This window comes from Ictidomys tridecemlineatus, chromosome 2 (assembly GCF_052094955.1).
Source record: "Ictidomys tridecemlineatus isolate mIctTri1 chromosome 2, mIctTri1.hap1, whole genome shotgun sequence".
In the NCBI taxonomy this organism is placed as follows: Eukaryota; Metazoa; Chordata; class Mammalia; order Rodentia; family Sciuridae; genus Ictidomys; species Ictidomys tridecemlineatus.
In genome coordinates, this window is record NC_135478.1 from 143,202,548 (window position 1) to 143,217,850 (window position 15,303).

The window sequence follows — 15,303 nt, forward strand, 5'->3', positions numbered from 1 at the left end:
AACTGGGCCAGCGAGGCAGGGCCAGGGGTGGCGGCTGAGTTCAGAGGTGAGGCAGGTGGAGGCAGCGGGCCCAGCTCCTGGATGAGCTTTCTAAAATGCCACTTGCCCCCGGGGAAATGTCCCAGTGTCCCTGTTACCCTTAGACCAAGTTCACGCTCTTTCACAGACTGTTGGGGCTCTCCTCGCTCTGACTGGCCTTGTCTTCTGGCCTCATCTCTTGCCTGACCCTCCTTGCTGCCCTGGTTCCAGCTACACCAAAGAACACTGGGTTTCCAAGCCACGCTGCTTCCAAGTCTTCCCCAGCTGTTCTCAGCCCTGGGGCCCTTCACATCTCTTGACTTCCCACCTCACCCCTAAAGCTCTCAGCCTGAGGAAGAGGTACGCATTTGTTGGCCCCCATGGTGTGCTGGCTCAGTACCCTGGTTCACAACCCAGCACATTCTACCCTCTGCTGACTGCCCACCTTGGACCAGCAAGCTCCACGAGGGTCAGGAACTGTGCATGTGCCATGTAGTATGTGTGGTATACAGTAGGCACTCACATACTGCACAAGGAAGACAGGGCTTAAAACAGTGTGAGGAACTCAGGTTAGTCTAATGAGTGACTTCCAGTGCAAATAAATAGCCAAAGACTGTGAATCTTGGATCTCTGTGTGGGGGGGATGGGGTCAGGGGATAAGGGGTGAGGTGGTGTCACTGTCTCTGGGGCAGGGTTAAAGGTCCTTCAGGTTTGTGGTTCTCCAGGACAGTTCTGTAAACACTGGACATTTATGTGATTGTTTGTTTGGTGGGGACCCAAACAGGTAACTCTTCCCCTGAGACCAGGCAATGCTCTGCTCAGGCCCTGTAACAAAATGAGAAGAATATGGACAAATTATATGAGTAAAACCTTAGTTAATATTAAAAAAATTTTTATGGGTACAATATCTTTATTTATTTTTATGTGGTGATGGGTATTGAACCTAGTACCTTACATGTGCAAGACAAGTGCTCTACCACTGAGCTACAGCCCAGCCCCCTTAGTTAATATTTTTAAAAATATTTGTTTTAGTAGTCAATGGACTTATATTTTATTTATATGTGGTGCTGAGAATCAAACCTAGTGCCTTACATGCTAGGCAAATGCTCTACTCCTGAGCCACTACGCCATTCTAGAATATTTAATTACTACTATTATAAGCTTTTTTTTTTTTTTTTTTGTGGTCCTGGGAATTGAACCCAGGGCTTTGTGCATGCGAGGCAAGCCAATATTCTCATAACCTTGAGGTAAAGAAGTTTTTTTTTTTTGGGGGGGGAGGTAAGGGGGGTCCTGGGGATTGAACTCAGGGACACTTGACCACTGAGCCATATCCCCAGCCCTATTTTGTATTTTATTTAGAGACAGTTGCTTAGTGCCTTGCTTTTGCTGAGGCTGACTTTGAACTTGTGATCCTCCTGCCTCAAACTCCCAAGCTGCTGGGATTACAGGTGTGCATCACTGTGCCTGGCCTGGGTTTTTTGAATAAGATTAAAAATATTCCTAAACCTAAGTAAATAAATTTGACTACATTAAGAAACCTAACCACCAGAAGATGTCAATATTGAAGATAAGTCACAGAATGAATCTCTAGCAACACACATAAATTGATAGACAGTATCCAGAAAACACACATTTCACACATGCACACTTTCATACTTGAGTGTGCTAATCTTTTTGGTTTGTCATCTCCAAAATGCTACTGAAACTCAATTCCCAAAGTAATAGCATTAAGAGGTGTGGTTGGGGCTGGAGATGTGGCTCAAGCGGTAGTGCGTTTGCCTGGCATGCGTGCGGCCTGGGTTCGATCCTCAGCACCACATACAAACAAAGATGTGTGTCCGCCGAAAACTGAAAAATAAATATTAAAAATTAAAAAAAAAAAAAGAGGTGTGGTTGGGGCTGGGGTTGTAGCTCAGTGGTACAGTGCTCATCTAGCACGTGTGAGGCCCTGGGTTTGATCCTTAGTACCACATAAAAACAAATGAAAAAATAAAGATATTGTGTCCAGTTATAACTAAAGAATAAATATTTAAAAAAGAGGTGTGGCCTTTAGGTGACTGGATTAGGTGCCCTTATGAAAGGGCTTGACAGGGAGTTTAGTCCCTTTTTCATTTCTCTTGTCCCTTGTGCCATGGTAGGACAGTGTTCCTCCCTTCCAGAGGATGCAGAAACAAGGTGTCATCTTGTAAGAGGAAGCCAGTTTTTTCCAGAAGTTGAACCTGCCAGTGCCTTGATTGTGGACTCCTGGCTTCCAGACTGAGGAAGAAGTTTCTGTTCTATCAATTAGCCAGTCTTAGATATTTTGTTAGAGCAGCAAACCTACAACAATGTGTGTGTGTGTGTGTGTGTAAACTCATGCATATGAGAAGTAGAAAATCTAATAGAAAAATGGATAGATGACTTCAAGAGGCATTTTGCAAAAGTGGAAATCTAAATGGATGAAAGTTTCCAACCTTAGTAGTACTCATGGAAATGTAAGTTAAAACCTACAATGGAATACCCACCAGAAGGGCAAAAATGTACAAGTCTGATGATATCAAGTGATAGAAACAATATGGAGCAACGGGAATTCTCATACCCTGCTGGGTGGAAAAAAAGTGGTAGCACCACTTTTTAAAAATCAAGTTGGCATTAACTGAAGTTGAAGATGTGCATCTTTGCAGAGGTGTGATTCCCCTCCTACAGTTATACCCTGGAGAAATGGGCACAGGCACAGAGGGACATGCACACATGAGCATGGTCAGAGCAGTTCTGCTTTCACATCAGCCTCAACCTCAAGCAGCTCAAGTCTGCCTACAGCTGACTGGACATCCGGTGGCAGAGCTGTAAATTGGAACAGAATTAGAAAGTAATAAGAGAATGATCTCAAAACCCCAAATTCAACAGAAAATGATGCAAATGGTATGATTCCACGTGTAAAGTTTAGAACCAGGCAAAAGCAGACCGTATTCTTTGGAACAAACATAGGAATCATTACCATATAAGTCAGAATGCTAAATGAATGATTTGGAGGAAGAAGGAATGATTTAGATAGCTGGTGGGCTTTTTAGGTGCTGGTAATATCTTCCTTAACTGAATTATGCTTGCATGAATTTCTACTTTGTATTTATTGTACTGTATGTATATTTTATGCTTTTCTACGTGTATTTCATGCTTAAGTTGTCCTACTGATTGTAAATCTCTAAGACAGGGAAGCATTTTATTTAGTGCTCAATAAATGCCGAATCCACGATTCACAGTAGTTGGAAAGACTAATGAAGGAGGTAGGCTGGAGCTGGTCTTTGACTAACGTGTAAAGGGTTTTCTCCATAATGCTTCACCAACAACTAGAAGGGTGGAAAAGCAACCACAGTGGTGATGGCCAAGGCTTCTGTTGGCCAGGGGGCTCGTGCAGTCAGGGCATCAGTGTTGAAGAAGCTATTAAGTCCAGGGTCCCACACTAGGCACTCAGGGTTCATCACACAGGAACTGGTGGCCTTTTCATTTAGCAGCAAAGTTGCTTTGGGGCCAGCAAGCAGTTTCTAACTCTCCGTTATGGAAATTCCCAAACACATTAAAAAGCAGAGTAATCTAATGGGCCCCTCACTCAATTTTAGCCATGGCCAACATTTCATCAAGTGGCTTTTGTCATTTTTCTATGGTTCCAGTCCACATTTATGTGTTCCAGGAGTGCAGCCCAGTTCACTGAAGGATAAAACATACATTGAAAAATATTAGAGAGCTAAATTTTTTTGGCAGTACTGATAATTGAACACAGGGGTTCTTTACCACTGAGATATCCCCAGCCTGTTTTGATACAGGGTTTCAAGTTGGCAAAGTTGGCCTCAAACTTGAGATCCTCCTGCCTCAGCCTCCTGAGTTGCTGGTATTACAGGCATGTACCACCAAGCTCAGGGAATTCTAATTTGTGTGTCATGTTAGGATACCCAAAGGCGGGTGTTCATAGGATCAAGAACAAAGAACACATCCACTGATCTGCTGCCCCACTTGATCTATCCAACTCTGTGATCATGCAGAGTGTGTTTGCACGCACCAGATGAGGATTTGCTGATAGTTTAGTTGGACAGGTCATTTCTACCACAGTGTGCTTCCCCGACCCTGCAAGATTATCTCAAGCCGTAAAGTCCTTCGTGAAGTGTTTCTTGGAAAGAAGTGGTTCCAAAATCATTCAAATGCTACTAGATTCAGTTACTGCAAAAGGTAGCTCTTTCCTGGGTAGTGATGGGGACCCTGTCTGAGTAGGTAATCGGATAGGGAAGGATGCCAGTAGGGCCAAGCTCTACCACCCTCGAGTCCTCCCATCAGCTCCAGGGCTCTCATGGTCCATGTCAAAGAACACTGGTGGCTTCGACTTAACCCTGTACCATCACTCAGAGAAGCACACATTCTCAGCCGCAAGGACCTTTGCTGCTTCTATGACGCACATCATAAAGCTCCAGTTTGTAGAAGAGTTGTAAGGACTCCACAGAACATGGACATATATATGAGAATGTGCTAGAGTTCTTAGGGAAATGTTGAGGGCTATTTTGAAGTTTAGCAGTCCAGGTGGAAAAGTGGGCTGCTTCAGGACAGCATCCCACTCCTCTGGGGCTGTCAGTAATGTGACATATCATTATCATATTAAAGACCTCTTTGGTACTTTGTGCAGTATTGAGCAGTCAGTGTTCCGCAGAAGCATGGGGAGGTCACCACCTTGAAAGCTGAAGTGCTCCCTCCTGTGAGCAATGTCAGAATGAGGCATTAAATGAGCAATGAGTCCTTTGGTTCATCTGTGTGCTGGTTAGTAAATGAAGCTGGCACTGCGTCCTACCGGAGGCACACCAGGAATAAGAGGGCCACAGGCAGGGCGTGTCTAGGAGGACAGGTCAAGTACCACTGTATGCAAGACAAACAGGATAATTTTATTCTCATTTTTTTCTTAAAATAAAGATACAATAGAAGTTTTACAATTCAATATGATTAGACTTGATTTATAATTTTAATACTTTTTAAAAAAAACAAGTTGCAACAGAAACAAAGAACAAGTACAAATTATAAATCTTCTAGAGCAAGGAGAAACTACCTTTCTGATCAAAACATGTAGCACAGGTAAACTTTCTTAGAAAACTTTTTAAACTTTTCTAAGCTAAACATTCTTAGAAACTGTTTGTGGAAAGCCTTTCATCTCAAATATCTAAACTATTTTTATAACCACTAAGTGCCTTTACTAACTCATTGATCAAATGCTTCCTAAATTTAGGAACCAATGACCAAATAAAACATATGTCTCGATCTTATTTTCCAGCTATAAAATATTAATATTTTAAGAAAAAAACCCAAAATATTTTCTAAGCACAGAAGCTTTCTGAAAACTTCAATGACCTTTTCTGGCTCAGTACCTGACTGAAATGTTCAAATGTTTATATTGCACACAAAAAAATTTGAGCAGCATACTACATGTGTGTGTGAAGCTGATGAAAAATAAGATTGGAAAAACCCCCTAAACTGTATTACATTTACATGATTTAAATATATAGTCTCTATATCTTTAATTAGTATAAGTAAAAAGGTAAACTTCTGAACAGCACAGAAATACAAACATATTTAGAGTTTTACAAAATATATCCAACCCCTTAGACATGCACAATCTCTTTGGAGTTGCCACAGAAGGGAGCTTGTTTCTTCTCAATAATGAAAGCAGGAAGTTATGTGTACAAAGTCATTCATATGAAAAGAACAAAGATGCACATTCCTTTTCTTTGTCTTTGACAAATATTTATGGAATGTTGGAAATTATGGAAGAACAATTCCAATGTTATGAAGCCTGAAGATTGGAATGAGAAAACTCCGAGTGGCACATTACATGCTGCATGGGATGACAATCACCTTGAGTGACCAGGGCAGTGTTCTCTGTCATGTTTAAAAGGTACCAACGGATGGGTGGAAGTCATGAATGCCATGCCATCTCTGACCAAAGACTCAGAGCACGCCAATGTCGATGCCATTTCAAGAGTCCCAAGGAATGCCCAATAGGGTTACAGTTCACAGGCCACTTTTGGCTCCTCTCCACACTGGAGGCAGCAGACATTTTTCTGTGGTTAAGGATTGGGACACTGGCCCTTACAGCATTAAGAGCTCTCAAACTTACCACTAGCACTGGTGAGAAGAGGACCACTGGCTAAGTTCCACAAAACTTTTCTCCACAGAACATATTAACAAAACTTGCCTGCTAGGAAGATTATGCCATAGTTTCATTTAGAAATTTGTTACTAGCAGATTAAATTTTAACTTCTAAAAAAAATTCTTATGTTAGCAGATTAAATACTGCTCTCAAAATACTTTCATTCAGATTCTAAGTGTCTGTTCCTCAGTCATGCAACCATATCTCACTTCTCTTTCTTCCTCATTTGCTTTCTCCTTAGTTTTCCAAAGGAAATTAATCTAAACAACATTAAATAACTATTAGATAGAACTTGGAAAGCAGGATATGGTTGAGGAAGTGAGGTCATATCTCTGGTTTGTTGCCAAAGATAAGTGCTGCAATATATTAAAGTGAAAGTAGATAAGAATTCTTTAGGGCTTGGGAGCTAGTGAAGCACTAAAGGATTTGGGGATACACTATTCATACTGGTCACGTGAGCCAAACACATACACAAAATCATTCTAAGCCTTTGCAACATGCAACTTTTTCTATTCATCTAGCCCACAGACAGTGTTAGATCTCCCTGTCTTACCTATGCTGTTGTTATTGTAGTGCCTTGTAGGAATATACTAGGGTTTTCCTCAAACAGTACTTTAAGTCACATGGACAACAGCGAAACCACCTCCCGCTAGATATAGCCTGTGTGTTTGCACACCTGAGAACAGCCGGCTGACTCTAGCTCCTCAGGCCTAGTTACAAACACTCAGTTCTTAAACATAAAAGACTTGGTATTCACTGGAGAAAGTATAGCCACCAACAGATACACCTTTTATTAGTCAAAAAATGGTCCCAGTGGCCTCTCATGTCTCACAAAATCAGTGTCTGCAGGGGGGCTAGCCACTTAGCTGGAGTCTGGAATGCAATTAGGTGGGCTCCCAGGACAGGGGCCAGGCTTCCTGCCCTCAATATGCTGTGAACTTGGGGATCTTCCTGAGAATATAATGACCTATGAGCCTTGAAAACTCCAGTATCTCCTAGAACCTAAAGGAAAGTGTGGGTATGGTCTTCTGACCATTTTTGATAAAAATTCTATTTTCTGAGATATTTGTTAAGTGATCACTTAAGAGTCAGACCCTTAACATGCAACATTAATTGAATGTCCAATTAAAATATACATTCAATTGAGGAACAGGTGATACTAAAGCAAAGTTAAACTTCATGTAACTATTTTTACTTTAGTAGTTTAGTATTTTTAGTTTAGTAGTTTCCAAAACATGGGTTGGACTGCTTTTGGATGGGAGATGGAAGTTTACCCCCATCATACAAACCTGGCACAAACTAAAGGAGGAACCAGTATCTTGCTGGCTGACCCTTCACAAGGCTCTCAGCTCCTGGCATGTGACCTGGCAATTGAGAAGTAACAACTGAACATGAATATACCATCATGTTCCAACTAATGATGTGGCCTTGAAATGAGATGAGATCTTAGAATGAATTCTTTATAGTCTCAGTACAACAGTGACTAAAGTACCTTTTAAGGTTTTGTTTGGTATTATTATCTTCAAATATTTCCTGAGGTTAATTTTTCTGGCTAACATGAAATAATGAAGTTCTCACATTAAGCCCCTCAATTTATCATCATTGAATTCTCAAGTTTTTTTTGGGGGGGGTGGGGAGGGGAAGGGGTATAGGTATTGAACCCAGGGATGTTTTACCATTGAGCCACATCCCCAGTCTTTTTTATTTTTGAGACAGGGTCTTGCCAAGTTGCTCAGGCCAGCCTCCAACTTGCGATTCTTCTGCCTCAGCCTCCCAAGTCACTGTGATTATAGGTATGTGCCACTGCACCTGGCTGAATTCTTGAGTTGTTATGCTCCAACATAAATATGCTTTTAGATTTATAAGACTTGAGTAGCACAAATTGGTAAATTTAGGGATATTTAGATTATGCCTCCATGTTCATTTCCCATGCCTTACGAGGATTTACTTTATAAACAAACATTTCAAAAGGGATAAATCAAATATAATCAGTGTCCTTAATTAGATCCCATATTTCCCCAATACTTCCCATATCATATGTAGACTATACTTACAATGAATTTCCAAGTGTCCTTTGCTACTGAGAAGGCAATCTGTTCCCCATAAGCACTCCCTGAGAACATCATTCAAGTTCCCTTGCAAAAAAAATGAACTGAGCAGGTAAACACCTGAGCTCTAGCTGTATACAGATAGTTAGCACACAGCACATGCATGCTCGTGGCAACCTAAAATCAGACATCCTTATGAAATAGTGACTGAGGGAATGGCTGTAGTTTTTTTTCCCCTGTCTCTTGCTTTCCTAAGTTGAGATTTCTATTTAATATTTATGACTCATTTTATTTTTCTCTTAAAAACACTTTTAGAAGGGAGCAGGGACTGACTACAAGAGGACTGTCAAGGAACTGGGAAGGCCAAGTGCCTTGAAAAGCTTTATGAAGAACACCACCCAGTTGGGGAATGCAGCTCAGTGGTGGAACACTCACCCAGCAGGTGTGAGGCCCAAGGTTCCATCTCCAGCAGTGACAACATAAAACAACAAAAAACAAAACAAAACAAAACAAAACCCCACCCCAAAACAAAACAAAGCTAAGAGAAAAAAACCTGTCTAGGTCTGTCAACGGAAAACTATTCAAAAGAAGAAATAGAAGGCACAAACTTTGGATTAAAAAAAAAAATAAAGGCAGTAACTTGACTAGGGTTGACGGAAGCAACACATTGGTCTTGGAGAGCACTACCCCACACACATTCATGTTAAACTAATCCAACACCACGGTCACCATCACTATGTTAGTTCTCTGCATATTCTCTGGCTCGGTTAGGAAGAGGACAAGAGGACGGGAACACAGTGACACTCCTGGCTGCTTCAAAGCAAGTTTGTCAGGAAGGAACAAATTAAAAAACCGAAAACGACACCCTAACCTCAGAACTTCCCCTTCTGACATTCACAGTTCTGGGAAGAAATGATTTGATAAATGTGTTTTGTGGGTAGAAAAAACAAACCAAAAATCATCCTCTAACTCAGGAAAACAAAGGCTGGACTGTGTGGCCTTTTACTTTATAAACACATTTTAGGGTAAACTTTAGAGAAATTAAAATAATAGTATAACTTAGTTTTAGCAAATATAAATTAAAATGGCCATCTAGATATTCAAATAGCAAAATAGAACAAAATATACATAAGTAAAAACTTTTCTAAAGTAAACAAATGTACATCTCAGAATTCATTAGATGTTCATTGTGTGTTCACTGTGTTTTAATCAGGCTCAGAATGAAATAAAATGAAATAAAAGTAGTCAATTTAAACCCCAACCTGGAGTCAATTTAAACCCCAAGCCCATTCCTGCCATGGATGTGATTTCATCTTTTTAGCATCCAGGGGTCTTCCTTTAGAAAAAGTGCAACTGTCCAAGTAAACAGTTCTATGTCTCAGTCCCCTGCTGTAGACCCAGGGCCAGTGAAGGAGAGGTTGGGAGCAGCAGATGGACAGGAGCACTTAACACCTAAGAGAGCCATGCAGCCTCTGCTACCAGCCTCAGGGCTTCCCATCGGGGGGTTCGGGGAGACTCTGGGGGGCAGATGTGGTGAAGGTAGAAAGCCATGAAGACATAGCTGTCCTTGCACTGGAAAAAGCTCCTCCAACTGACTGACCTGGGTGGAATGACAAGGATAAACAAGGAAAAATGTCAGCGAGAGAACAATGCTCATTAATAAAGTTAACTCACTGGACGCCAATATGTTATAATTAGGAAAATAACCATTTACATTTCTGGTTTCAAAACAATCCCTCTCCATATGGGAATATCTTATAGGAAACTGGATGATTTTTTTTTTGGTGTATAGGAGTCCACTCTTGCATTTGAAAGATGGACAGGTGCACCTAACACCTAAAAGAGCCATGCAGCCTCTGCTACCAGCCTGTTTATCAACCTGTTTAATGCAGTATTAATATCAACACTGGCTGTGCATCAGAATTATTTGGAGAGCCTAAAAAGTAAAAAGTGCTCTCGTACCTTAAATATTGAGTTGATTATTGATAATAACCTAATCAGGATAGAGTGGTTAGGTTGTCTTAGGGAAATTTGCTTTTTATAAGTTAACACTGTGTTACATTCACCAACTATAGAGCTCTATCTACCTGAAAAGTTGATACTAACATGAAATTATTTAAGTTGAATCACATTCTGAGAAAGGGGAATGTAGAAGAGAATTGACCTTTGAATGGATGAATTTATTAATTGGTACTGGGATTAAACCCTGGGGTACTTAACCACTGAGCCACATTATCAGCCCTTTTTGGTAATTTATTTAGATACAGGGTCTTGCCGAGTTATTTCAGGCCTTACTAAGTTGCTGAGGCTGGCTTTGAACTTGTGATCCTCCTGCCTCAGCCTTTCAAGCCACTAAGATTACAGGTGTGCACTGCCATGCTTGGCTTGGACTTATTATTAGCAGTGGCATCACTAAAAATCAAGTACAATAGCTGAGTGTGGTGGCACACGTCTGTAATCTCAGCAACTCAGCAGGCTGAGGAAGGAGGATCATAAATTCAAGGTCAGCCTATCAAGATCCTGTCTTAAAAATAGAAAAGAACTAGGGATGTAGCTCAGTGGTAGAGCATTGCCTAGAATGCATGAAGAACCTGGGTTTAATCCCCAGTACCACAAAAACAAAACAAAGTGAACCTGTAGTACAGCTACAAGTCCTGTGTTTATCTTTTTTTATTTTTAGTTGTAGTTGGACATGACAACTTTATTTTATTTATTTATGTTTTGATGTGGTGCTGATAATCAAACCCAAGGCCTTGCTAGGCAAGTGCTCTACCACCGAGCCACAACCCCAGCCCCTATGTTTATCTTTTAAAATGAGCCTGTGGAGTTCTTTCACTGTCCTTCTAGGGATATAGGATGTTGGAACTATAAGGATCTCAACATGGAGCTTTTGAACTGTTTAGTAAGGGTCAGTTAACCTTTCTCGGGAACTAAGAAACGAGAGATGCTCTACTTGTATGACAAAGCAAATGAAGCAAAACATAATTGGCAAGTCAGAGATAAACTGAGTTCCTTTTACTATTACAATGCTTCTAAGTTTGAAATTTAAAAAGGTTAAAAGTATAGAAAAGGAATGAGAAATAACTTTAGAATAGTTACGGAACAATCTTCAAAATATTTTAAATGCCTGGGCACAGCGGCACACACCCGTAATCTCAGTTACTTGACAAGCTAAAGCAAGACAATCACAAGTTCAAGCATAACTTGGGCAATTTAGTGAGATCCTATCTCAAAATAAAGAAGCTGGGCATGTACCTCATTGGCAAAGCACCGCTTAGCATGCATGAGGCCCTAGATTAGATTCCCAGGACTCCCCGCCAATTTTTTTTTCTTATTTTTTCTTTAATTTTTATCAAGATAAGGTTTGGTCATGTGGCTTGAGTTGGTCTCAAATTCCTGGATTAAGTGATCCTTCCATATATCTGGGACTATAGGTATGTGCCAATGTGCCTGTCTATCAACATTTTTTTAAAAGCTTACCAGGACAGTAAGGGTGAATCACTGACCTGAGGCCCTGGTCATGAATTATACTTTGATCTCAGTCAACATATAATTTTTTTTTTAAGTGAAAAAAGCTAGGTGCAGAATTACATACTTAGCATGCTATTATCTGTCTGGCTTTGGTATCTGGGTCAATAACAGCCTTAGTTCAACGCACTATTTTCTGAAAGATTTTGTGTAAAACTAGTATTACTTCTTCCTTATATTTTTGATAGAATTCAATGTGAAGCCATATAGGTCAAGATTAAATTTAAAACCTGTGGCAAAGTTTTAAATTTTAAGTTCAATTTTTCTACTAGATATATAAAGTTATTCAGATTTTCTGTTTTTTATTGCATCAGTTTTGATAATTTGAGTCTTTCAAAGAATCTGTATATTTCATCTATGTTGTCAAATTTGTTGACATAGAAATGTTCACAATGTTCCTTTATTTCTAATTTCTGTAAGATCTATAGTGATGTACCATTCTTCATTCTAATATTGGTTATTTGTGTCTTCTCCTTCTCTTTCTCTTTTTTTGGTACTGGGAATTGAACTCAATGGTGCTCTACCACTGAGCCACATCCTCAGCTCTTTTTATTTTTTATTTTGAGATAGGGTCTTGCTAAGTTGCTAAGGGCCTTGATAAGTGGCTGAGGTTGACCTTAAACTTGCAATTTTCCTGCCTCAGCCTCCCAAGTTGCTGGGATTATATGCCACTGTGCCTGGCATTTCTTCTTCTTTTTATCAATCTATAAAGGCTTTATAAATGTCTTTGATCTATTTTTTTCTTTTTTTTTGGTACCAGAGATTGAACCCAGGGGTGCTTAACCACCGAGCCACATCCCCAGGGTCTCACTGAGTTGCTTAGGGCTTTGTTAAGCTGCTGAGGCTGGCTTTGAACTCAAAATCCTCCTGTCTCATCCTCCCGAGCCACTGGGATTATAGGCATGTGCCACCATGCCCAGCAATATCATTGATCTTTAGCATCAACAAAAAACTTCAACCTTTAGTTTCATTAATTTTCTTTGTCATGTGATACTACATCAGAAGATAGCAGCTCCTAATGTCCATTTTATTTTGAGTCTCTGCTATTTATAAAGAACTATGGGCATCTCAGGGAATGGTACAAAAAACTCTGGTGAAGTTTCGACCCTGGTGGCAGAATAGTGATCTCATTAGAAAATTTTGTCACTACCCATCAGATGTGTGAAATTAATGAATCCTATAATCTGGTGTGATAAGAACTTTTTTAAATAGGTAAGATGAAAATTTGAAACCCCTTTTGTATTATTGTAATATGTAGTTCTCAAAAACTCTATGTTTTTATCAATTACATATTGAGGGCAGAAAATAGAAATGTACAACTCCAATCTGTTCCTGGTTAAAGACATGCCTTACCAACAGCTTTTCCTGTTTGTACAACATTCCGGCTAGTTGTGACCATGACGTTTCCAATTTTTTTGCCACGTTCACTATTCTGAACAGAACTGAGTAAAAGAGACAAGTGTTAAGTACAATTTAAAAAAATCTCACACATGCACACATACATTCACTCTATAACCATACCAAGTTAGAATTATTAAGAAGCTAAAATTATTCATTATTTGTTATAAAATCTATTAACCATTTAAGTGCAAATTTTCAGAATATACTGAAAGATTTAGATGAAACAACAACAACAAAAAAAGGTGAAGACATAAGGATGTGTAGTTAAATCTCCTAGATAGATGTGGTTTGCCAAAGGTACTTCACCAAAATAAGAATGGCAAATCCTATTATTAGGATTAACCTCCCTCTCTATCATGGAACAAAAGTATTTTTACTTTGAAATATACACACTGCCAAGCTAGACAATGTTATGTATATATTTGGTTACTATTTAAAGCACAGTTTATCAAGCAGAAAAACAAAATTCCTTATTAACAATGAAACACATGGCATAAATTTCAGGCAAAAGAATTTTCCCCATATTTTTGGGGGTACTCACTGAGAGAATCTTAACTTCATGTCTGATACTGAGTACTGGCCTTGAAATGGATGGCTGCAAAACAGAGTTACCATACACACAAAAATTAGTAAACTTCTCAAGGGTGACATAACTGGGTCATAGCTTTTTATTAACACTATGAGATTCTAAAGAGATTACTCAAACCCTCTTGAGTTTTAGTTTCCTCCCTTGTTAAATGGGTGGTGTGTTTGTGTGTTTGCACGTTTGGGAGAATGGGCAGTTATATTATTGTACCCTGATATTCTGAATTATTTGGTCTGGGTTAGGCTCAAGCATCAACATTTATTTTTTTCTTTAATTTAATTTTATCAAGATAGGGTTGGCCATGTTGTTCAGGTAGGTCTCAAATTCAAAGATTAAGTGATCCCATAGAGCTGTGCCTGCCCATCAACATTTTTTAAAAGCTCATCAGGACAGTAAAGGTAAGTCACTGACTTGAGGCCCTGGTCATGAATTATACCTTGATGCCAGTCAACTTATAAATGTGTGCTACTGGTCATGAGAGGTAGGTGGACCAGCAAAAATCCATACTTTGTTAAAAAAGCAATTAAATATGCAGGTCTTGCTGGAAATGGTGGCACACGCCTATAATCCCAGCAGCTCAGGAGGCTGAAGCAGGAGGATCTTGAGTTCAAAGCCAGCCTCAGCAGTTTATCGAGGCCCTAAGCAACTCAGTGAGACCCTGTCTCTAAATAAATTATAAAAGGGACTTGAGGATGTGAGTCTGTGGTTAAGTGCCCGGGTTCACACCCTGATACCAAAAAAAAAAAAAAAAAAAAAAAAAAAAAAAAAGCAGGTCTTCAAAATGGTACTATATTATTAAAACAAACCGGGAAGCTGAGGTAGGAGGATCACTTGAGCCCAAGAGTTTAGGGCCAGCTTGGGAAACACAGCAAAACCCTTTCTCAACAAACAAAAACAAAAATAAAACCCCAAACACACATCTTGACTACAGTCAGATTATGAACGAATAGGTCAAGAAATCCAAATCTTTGTGCTGGGGCTGTAGTTCAGTGGCAGAGCACTTGCCTAGCATGTGTGAGGCACTGGGTTCGATCCTCAGCACCACATAAACAAATAAAATAAAGGCATTCTCTCCATCTACAATTATAAAATATATTAAAAAAAAAGAAATCTAAATCCTTACCTCATATTCAGGGGTTCCTCTGTCAAAGTCTAACAAAACATAACCCTGGTAAATTCTTACTCATGCAAACTAGGCAAGTGTTTACCACTGAGCAACATCCCCAGCCTTCCATAGCTGCTTATTAAGTGCTATTTAAAAAATGGCAATGAATTGCTCTGGGTCAAATTAAGCATATGTAACTCTTCCTCCAGAAAAATTCTGAATTCCTGAATCACAAGACTGAAAAACCTTGGAGATCACATAGTCATTCTTTCTGTTCCTGGAAGGCTGTATTTTAGGAATGAAATGTGCCCTTGGCTTATTGAAAATGGCCTTTTCTAATCTTTAGAAGTTGAAAAGGGTTTCACAGATAACAAAAATTACAATTAGTTTGGAGTATTTCTAAATTATACTTAAAGATTATCACTTGTATTCTTTTTTCTTTTTCTTTCTTGTTCCT

The 15,303-nt window shown here is 39.5% G+C and overlaps 1 protein-coding gene across 5 annotated transcripts in view; it reads right to left on the bottom strand.

The window, feature by feature from the left end:
• Nucleotides 1-893: 893 nt before the first annotated feature.
• Avl9 (AVL9 cell migration associated) overlaps nt 894-15,303 on the bottom strand; it is a 57,527-nt gene continuing 43,117 nt past the window's right edge. For 4 of the 5 annotated variants that reach the window (XM_078039875.1, XM_005319281.5, XM_078039876.1 and 1 more), the window contains 3 exons: nt 13,697-13,750; nt 13,108-13,196; nt 4,899-9,826 (listed from right to left, as the gene is read on the bottom strand). In XM_078039875.1, coding sequence (XP_077896001.1) covers nt 9,711-9,826; nt 13,108-13,196; nt 13,697-13,750 — 259 coding nt within the window. In that variant the 3' untranslated portion in view covers nt 4,899-9,710. The other variant, XM_078039874.1, reaches the window with a different exon arrangement.